The following is an 8,389-nucleotide window of genomic DNA, read 5'->3' as shown; positions in this document are numbered from 1 at the left end:
AGGACAAGTAATGTTGTAATTTGCTAATTTTCCACAGTTAAAACAATTCTTGCAGGTTGAAGTGCATGTCACACTGCAGACATCCAGCATAAATCTCTAAAGGTTACATTCTACTCAGTGTGAGGGGGCATGAACCTCTTTAACAGAATTATTTGCAATGTACTGCATGAATTCTAATAACTGTTTTATTTTCTTTTAGTGACTACTGCTGTGAAGCTTCTTTTAATATACCTAATGTAAACATTCAGAAATTCCTTTTCAGTGTTAACATTGTTGAGTAGATCATCTCATGATAACGTATTGTACAGGCTAATTGATCCATATTTGATATAATATTCCTTCAGTTCAATCAAGATGCAAATTATGAGGTACTATGTAGAGTCCTCTCCCCTTATAGCAGTTGTGAGAGTAAAACGAACATTTCAAAAACATCCCATATTCTACCCAAGAAGGAATATAAAAATAGTTATGTCATCTTAGCCTTCATACTATGTATCACATCTTGAATTGGGATTTATTGAAATTTTGGAGTTGCTGAGAGTAATTAAGTCTGTAGAAAAGACTTCCTTTGGTGTAATCAGATATAATTGTTATCATTTCTTCAATCTTGTGGTTTCATTCTTTCGATAGATGATTCCTCAGCTTTGACAAAACCTATTGTTTTACTGTTAAAATCAGTTAAAATCTTAGAGTTTTATTATACATCTCAAAGTAAATATCGATATATTGCTTTTCTTTTACAAATCCCATTTGACTGAAAGCCTAAATGATCTGTAGGAATTCTTTTCTTTTCACCTATATATTTTACTTTATGCGTATTAATAATCTGTACTTTTCAGCTGAAACAGCTTTTGTACCATAGATGTAGGTTGTGATCAGAAAAGCAATACAAGCAATACATGGTGATAAGACAACTCCGTCTTTTTCTACAGTATGACAGAGATCATCAGGAACCATTTGGAAATTTATTGATCAGTTGCATTATGCAATTAATATCCATCCTAACCTAGATGAAAACATGAAGGTGAAATTTTTAGACATGTTAGCCTATAATTTTATCAGAATTGTTAGAAGTTATAGATAGTATATACATATTCTATTACAAAATAGAACTGCTATAGAATTTTGCTATTATCACAAAGGTATTTGGTAAAGAGATTAGTGAGTTAAGAATTTTAAAAACACTTTTGCAAAAGCAGAAATGGGGGAGAGAAGGGTGTCAGCCCCTTAGTTGACTTGCAAAAGTGTTTTCATGTGTTAAGTTTTTTGCACACAGGTGTTCTCTAGCTATCTACATGATGGATGAGGCCTTGGAAAGAAGCTGGTTCTTCGGAACAAGGTTGATGTTATTCCTGCAGGTGACTGTGACACCATCAGAAACTGTTGTAACTAACAGTTGTCTTAATGTTATTAGAACACAGTTTATTGAGCACAATATTTTAGTATTTTTAAAGTACATAATTTTAAAAAGTTAAAAAGCATATAATTATAGAGGGTAAGAATTTAAGTATAATGTGTTGTGTGACCTTTGGATTACTCACTAGGCATTGGTAAAAGAGAGTTTATTTATCTGGTTAGTTTTATCTGTTTGGTTAAGAAACTCTAACATTATAAAGTATTAGAAAATTATTATCATTATAAGGTACTAGAGAATTATTATAATTTCTTGGTTCGTAGAACGCAGTGACATGGAACTCAAAAGTATGTCTGTGTGACAGTGTGTATGATAGTGGCCACCATGTGAATGTGAATGAATGAAAGTGTATGCATGTATGTGTGTGAATATATGAACACAATTACACAAACACCTTTTGAATAAACAGAAGACACATAACCCATAATTGAATAGAGTTCCATTTCCAGAAGTGTTTTTAAGTTAAATAAAATTTTAAGAATAAACCCTATATTTAGTAACACCTTTCAACAAAAATTAGAGCACAAACCCTAAAGTCAATAGGTTGTTAAGTTTGTTAATAATAATAGTAATTATTATTATATGTAATTGTGTTTGTTGATATGTTATAGGTATAATAAAGAATGTTACGGGAATGCAGTAAAAATTGTTCAAAAGCAGAAATGGGGAATTGTGACCAGAATAGAGAGATTTCTCTGAACAATTTTTCCTGCATTTCTGTAGGCCTTGCTTGACATGACTTTAGAAGTTGTAAGTTGTAATGTTTATACTTATAGACTGTGTGAAAATATGTAATGTTTATACTTGTTAGCTGTGTGTCTAATTATAAGGTTTGAGAACATAGTATGTTTAGAGCAAGAAAGCCTTGAGAAAGTATAGATAAAAGTACACCTGCAGATTTCAGAAAGCCCCTAATTATGAAAACCTCTACATGCCAAGTATGATTTCAGGCCGCGTGGACAGAACATCAGGTCCAATGAACTGGAGACATGAGACGCGTGTACAGACTGAGCTATCCAATCACCTTGTTGTAAGCATGTGCCCAAAACAAACTAAATTGTATAAAAGTTGACTTATTTAAATAATAAATGAAGCTTGTGGATTCTCATATTGAGCGTCTCAATCCACTATTTTTTTTCCACCTTACTCTTTCCCCCATCCCACTGGGAAGGGGAGTGATAGAGCAGCTGGGAGGGCACCTGGTGTCCAGTCAAAGTCAATCCACCACACACCTGAACACTTCCAGAGACTCCACCACCTCCCTGGGCTACTTGTTCCAATGCCTCAACACTCTCTCAGTGGAAAAAGGGTTCTTTCATATCTAATATGAATCTTGCCCAATGCAATTTAAGGCCATTCCCTCACAACCTTTCACTATAGCCTTGGCAGAAGAGACCAATCCCCACCCCACTAAAACCTCCTTTCAGGTCATTGTAGAGAGCAATGAGGTCCCCTCTGAGCCTCCCCTTCTCCAGACTCAACAAGCCCAGTTCCCTCAGCCGTTCCTCAGCAGACATGTTTTCCAGAGCCTTCCCCAGGTCTGTTCCCTTCTCTGGACACGCTCCAGCCCCTCAAGGACCTTTTTGCACTCAGGGGCCAGAACTGGACACAGCACTCGAGGTGGGGCCTCCCCAGTGCCCAGCACAGAGGGGCAATCAGTTCTCTGCTCCTGCTGACCACACTCTTCTCCACAAAGACCAGGATGCCCTTGGCATTCTTCTCCCCCTGGGCACACTCTGGCTCATATCCAACTGCTGTCAAGCAGCACCCCCAAGTCCCTTTCTGCTAAGCAGCTCTCCAGCCCCTCTGCCCCCAGCCTGGAGCGTTCCAGGGGGTTGTTGGGACCCAAGGTCAGGCCCTGACACTTGGTCTTATTGATCCAGCCTGTCCAGATCCCTCTGCAGAGCCTTCCTGCCCTCCAGCAAATCCAAACTCACACCCAATGTTGTGTTGTCCACGAATTTACTGAGGGGACTGGAAGGCCACAATTAGGTCACCCCAAAGCCTTCTCATCTCCAGCCTCAACAATGCCAATTCTCTCAACCTTTCCTCACAGGAGAACTGCTCCATCCCTCTGAGCCTCTTGCTGCTCCCCTCTGGACTCGCTCCAACAGGTCCATGTCCTTCCTGGACTGGAGCCCAGAGCTGGAGGCAGCTCTGCAGGTGGGGCAGCATTACAACCACACATGTTCCAGCAAGGACATGGTGGAACCTCATGTAACCAAGGACCATTGGGACACTGCACGGCCCCCTGGAGCCAAAGGAGCCCTGGGACACTGGGCAATCTCATGGAATCAAGGCAGCACGGTCACCCTGGGAAAACTCCCGGAATTCAGGGCCCATTGTGACACTGCAGGTCCCAAGGAACAAAAGTAACCCTGGGACACTGCAGAAACTCATGGAACCAAGGGACCATTGTGACATCGAGGGGGCTGATGGAATCAGGAGTCCATTGGGACAATCCAGGGCCTCATGAAATCAAAGGAATTCTGAGACACTGTTGAACCTCCTGGAACCAAGGGGTCCTGCTGACATGCATGTCCTCCTGGAACCAAGGGAGCCCTGAGATACTTCTGAACCTCCCAGAATCCAGGGGCCACTGTGACCCTGCAGAACCTCCTGGATTCAAGTGGTCCTTGTGAAACTGCAGGCTCCCCTGGAACCCAAGGATTCCTGGAACACTGCAGAGCTGACGGAACCAAGGGGCCACTGTCCCACTGCAGCTCCTTCTGAAGCACAAGGAACCCTGGGACAGTGGGAAATCTCATGGAATCCAAAGGGCATTTTGGGATTGCAGGGCCTCATGGAACTAAAGGAACCTTTGGAGACTGTGGAAGCTCATGGAATCAAGAATCCATTGAGACATGTGGGGCCTCCTGGAACCAAAGGAACCCTGAGAAGTTTTGTGGGAACAAGATAAGGCAGCAGCAGCTGCATTCAGTTAATCAGGATGCAAAAGGAGTGTTTTGGCCTTGACTGGTGTTTTCCATCAAGAGAGTGCTGTTTGCCAAAGTGGAAACCCACTTGGAATGCTCTTCATGGTAGCCTGTGTTTTTCTCGGGTGGTTGAACACAGCCAGCACATGAGGCGAGGGGAATGTGTGGGATCAGGGCACTGCTTTGGGGCCATGCTGGGAATTCTGGTGGACTAAAAGACAAAGCCCAGGCACTGTTTCCAAAGGAACCCCAATGAAAGGGGGACGCCAGAAAGATGGGCGGACAAGTCCCGTAATGGAACTCTGTGTGTGCAGCCTCATTTTCTCCTTCAGCACCCACAGGAGAGGGGGCAAAAAGTGGGGGTTGGGACACCAAAACTGTTCGGTAGAAAATTGGGGATTGAGGGGACAATGGGAAAGTGGGAGAAACAGGGAGAAGGGTGGAAAAGGGGGGTGGTCTGCTGGGTCCGACGGTCCCATGGGGGTGTTTGGACACCAGGAGGTTGGGAAAGGGAGGTGGCCCCCCTGAGCTCCCAACTTCCTGTGGGGTGCTGGGGGCTGCTGGATCCAATCTCAGCCTTGGATTATGCCAACACTTTCAGTTTAGAGGAATTACAGAAGTGTGACTGAACCACTTTTGTCCCCCAGGTTTTAATGATGGCAAATCAGATCTATTGATAGAAATGAGTTATTTAGGGTTACAAGTGATCAGGCAAAAGATCTTCATCAGAATTATTTACTGCACAATACAAACACTAAAACTACCAGGAGTACAGGATAAGATAGGACAGTGCTCTACACTAAAGCAATTGCTGAAGCAATTCTACTCAAGCTGGCACAAAAGCAATAATTCTTAATTAGAGATGGATGGAACTCTCCCACACCAACGCTGGTGGGGAGATCTCTCCTCTCAACCTCCACGAGTGACCTTGCGGGGTCCCCAGCCAAGGCAGGAATCTCCACACACCCCCCCAAGAAGGGTTCTGTTGGCAGAACCTGCCCCTGGGAAAGGGGACTGGCCCTTTGTGGTCGAAAGGGATGGACTGACAGTCACTGGACTCCAGGGGTTGCCTCAGCATCAGGGGGTTCATTCGGGGTGGAAGCAGCGGCCGAAGCTCTTCCCGCAGTCGGGGCACTCGTAGGTCTTTTCCTTACCGGTGGGTCCGTTGGTGTGAGGTCAAGCCAGAGCTCCTGGGGAAGCTCTTCCCACACTCCCCACACTTGTAGGGCCTCTCCCCGGTGTGGATGCGCTGGTGCCTGATGAGGTGGGAATTCTGGTTGAAGCTCTTCCCGCAGTCGGTGCAGCAGAAGGGCCTCTCATCCGTGTGTGTCTGCTCATGCCTGAGGAGATTCCCTCTGGTCGGAAACCTCTTCCCACAATTCAAGCACTTGTAGGGCCATTCCCCAGTATGGATGCGCTGGTGTCTGCGGAGGGTAGAGCTGTCACTGAAGCTCTTCCCACATTCCCTACATGTGTAGGGCCGTTTGCCAGTGCGGACGTGCTGGTGTCGGATCAGGGTGGAGCTGACATTGAAGCTCTTCCCACATTCCCCACCCGTGTAGGGACGTTCCCCAGTGTGGATATGCTGGTGGATGCGGAGGGTTGAGCTATGGCTGAAGCTCTTCCCACATTCCCCACATTTGTAGGGACATTCCCCAGTGTGGATACTCTGGTGTTGGATCAGGTTGGAGCTCTGGCTGAAGCTCTTCCCACATTCCCTACACATGTAGGGACGTTCCCCAGTGTGGATATGCTGGTGGCTGAGGAGGTTGGTGCTCTTCCTGAAGCTCTTCCCACATTCCAAGCATCTGAAGGGCTTCTCCCTGCTGGGAGGCTGCTCAGGGACCACCAGGTCAGAGCTCTGCCTCAAGCTCCATCCGCCTTCCCGGCACAGGCAGGCTCTTTCCTCCTCAGAGCACCCTGGGCTGGCTTTGGAGCCCCTCCTGCAGGAGGATCTCCAGCCCTTTTCCTCCCCGTTGCCTTCCTGCGCCGTGGAGCCCTTCAAAACAGCCTCTCCCACCAGGCTCTGCCGGGGGGATTTGTCCTCCGGACTCTCTGTCCTCAGCTCGGGGCCTGGGGCAGGAAGCAAGAAGGACACGCAGGGGATTTGCCTCCGGCCCAGAGGGAAGGCCAAGGACATCCCCCCAACTCCGGCCCCGGCAGGACGGCGGCGGCAGCGGGGTTGTCCTGCAGCCGGGGGCCATACTCGACTGCCAGAGCCAGCACAACACCGGCCCAAAGGGCCACTGACTTCCTCCTCACCTGCCTGGGGGGCCCACGGCATCTTCCTCTTCCTCACAGCCTCCTCCTCCATCCGCCCAAGCTTTGGGAAGGACAAATCCTGATGGGGGGGAAAACAAGGGCTGAGCACGTTGGCTTGGGGGTTCCTCCTGCCCAAGTCCATCTCTAGAACTCACCGGGCATCCTGTGGCCATAAAAACCTCCAAAACACCAAGATTCAGCCCAGAAAAACCAAAACCATCGAGATTCAGGCAAAAAATCCCTCAGAAATAGCAAGAAGACCCTCACCACCCCAAAATGCAAAAAGTTGAGATTCAGCTAAAAAATACTCCAAAATATGAAGATTCTACGCAAAAAAAGGTGATGGGGACTGAATTTAACCCTCTAGCAGGAAAGCGGTTTGATTTCAAGGTCGTCTTCAAGGCGTGCCCTGCGATTGGAGCCTGGGCTCTAATTAATCTCTCCTGTGCTGCCAAACAACAGGAGCTGTATGGCCAAGGGACAAACTCTGTGATCCCTGTCAGTGTCCTTCAGGAAAATTGGGAGGAGGAAATGAAGGAACTGGTTTGGAACTAAACCAGTGGTAATGTGGGAAAAATCTCCTTCCATGGAAATAAAACTTAGTTTTTCCTCGGCTGAATGAGTTCATTCAGGGATGAAGGACTGGGACTTCTGTGGACACTTGCGTTGGTTTCTTTGGACACTTGTGTTCATTCAGAGAGCCCCTGGAAACACTCTGCTGTTCACTCCCAGTGCCACCAGTGCCTGGGTCCTGTCTGCAGCAGCAGATTGCAGTGGGACGGGCGAAATGCTTTTCTGAGCCTCTGGGCTGGACACAGGCACAACCTGACCCTGAACCCAAGGGAAACAAAGACAAATTCCAGGGCTTTAGCTGGAGCAAGGTTGGAGGGGTTTCCCTGAGGGCAGCACTACACCAGACTTCTGTGTGTGTGCGAGACAGGCAGAACCACAAATGCCTGCACAGCCCAGAGCAGTCAGTGTGGTGCTGGGCTTGCTGCTGCAGAGACCCCCAGGGAACAAACCCAGGCAATAGTTTGGGTTTATTCCTTGCTCTGTGTCAATGGAATAGAATGTTCCACAGGAACTCTGTCCCCTCTGTGGCACCAGGTGGCTCAAAGCTGAAGAGGGGGGGGTCAAGTGCAAGTTGCCTTCTGAAGTGTGTGTCCCTAAGGAGGACACTTGCCTTATTATTGCTTATTATTTGTAATATCTTATAGATATATTATACAATACCTTAGGATGGATTCTATAGAATACGTGCCATATATATGATACAGAATATATCTGATTATTGCTTTATCTGTCTGTCCAGATAGATATTGTGTATGCAGAGAGATTGTATTTGAGGGATATGTTCCTCTCAATACCCAGTTAGCTCCACTCCCAAGGCCAGCAAATTCCTGAAGCTCGCACTTCTGTGCCCTGCAGGTTTTGGCAGATTTGCAAGAGCAGGGGAATCATTCCCTGCAGCCCCTTTCCACTGTAGGAAATGTGAGTACTGTGCACATCCTGCTGCCTCCAGATTCCATTCTGGGTGTGAGAACGACCCTGTGGGGAGCAAAGAAATGCCTGGTTCTGCAGCAGTTGCAGATGCTCAAGGGGCAGCAGGACCAAGTCAGGGGCCTGGGGGGCTTTGGGGTCCGGGAGGGTCCTGGGGGAACTGGGGAGGGGCTTTGAGGATTGGGGGTACAGACCAGGACAGACCAGTACCTCCTCACTGCTCCCCAGATCTCTCCTGGAGTTGGGACACGTTGTTGTGGGACACCTGAGCCCCCCC

The 8,389-nt window shown here is 47.2% G+C and overlaps 1 protein-coding gene across 1 annotated transcript in view; it reads right to left on the bottom strand.

Moving 5' to 3' along the window:
- Positions 1–5,500: 5,500 nt before the first annotated feature.
- LOC113978120 (zinc finger protein OZF-like) overlaps positions 5,501–8,389 on the bottom strand; it is a 49,574-nt gene continuing 46,685 nt past the window's right edge. The window contains exons 3-4 of the mRNA XM_027704825.1: positions 5,761–6,158; positions 5,501–5,676 (exon numbers count right to left, since the gene is read on the bottom strand). Coding sequence (XP_027560626.1) covers positions 5,501–5,676; positions 5,761–6,158 — 574 coding nt within the window. The remainder of the gene's footprint in view (positions 5,677–5,760; positions 6,159–8,389) is intronic.

This window comes from Neopelma chrysocephalum, unplaced genomic scaffold, assembly GCF_003984885.1.
Source record: "Neopelma chrysocephalum unplaced genomic scaffold, ASM398488v2 Primary Assembly neopelma1_291, whole genome shotgun sequence".
In the NCBI taxonomy this organism is placed as follows: Eukaryota; Metazoa; Chordata; class Aves; order Passeriformes; family Pipridae; genus Neopelma; species Neopelma chrysocephalum.
The sequence above is the reverse complement of the archived record's forward strand: the minus strand, read 5'-3'. Positions and strand labels throughout refer to the sequence as shown.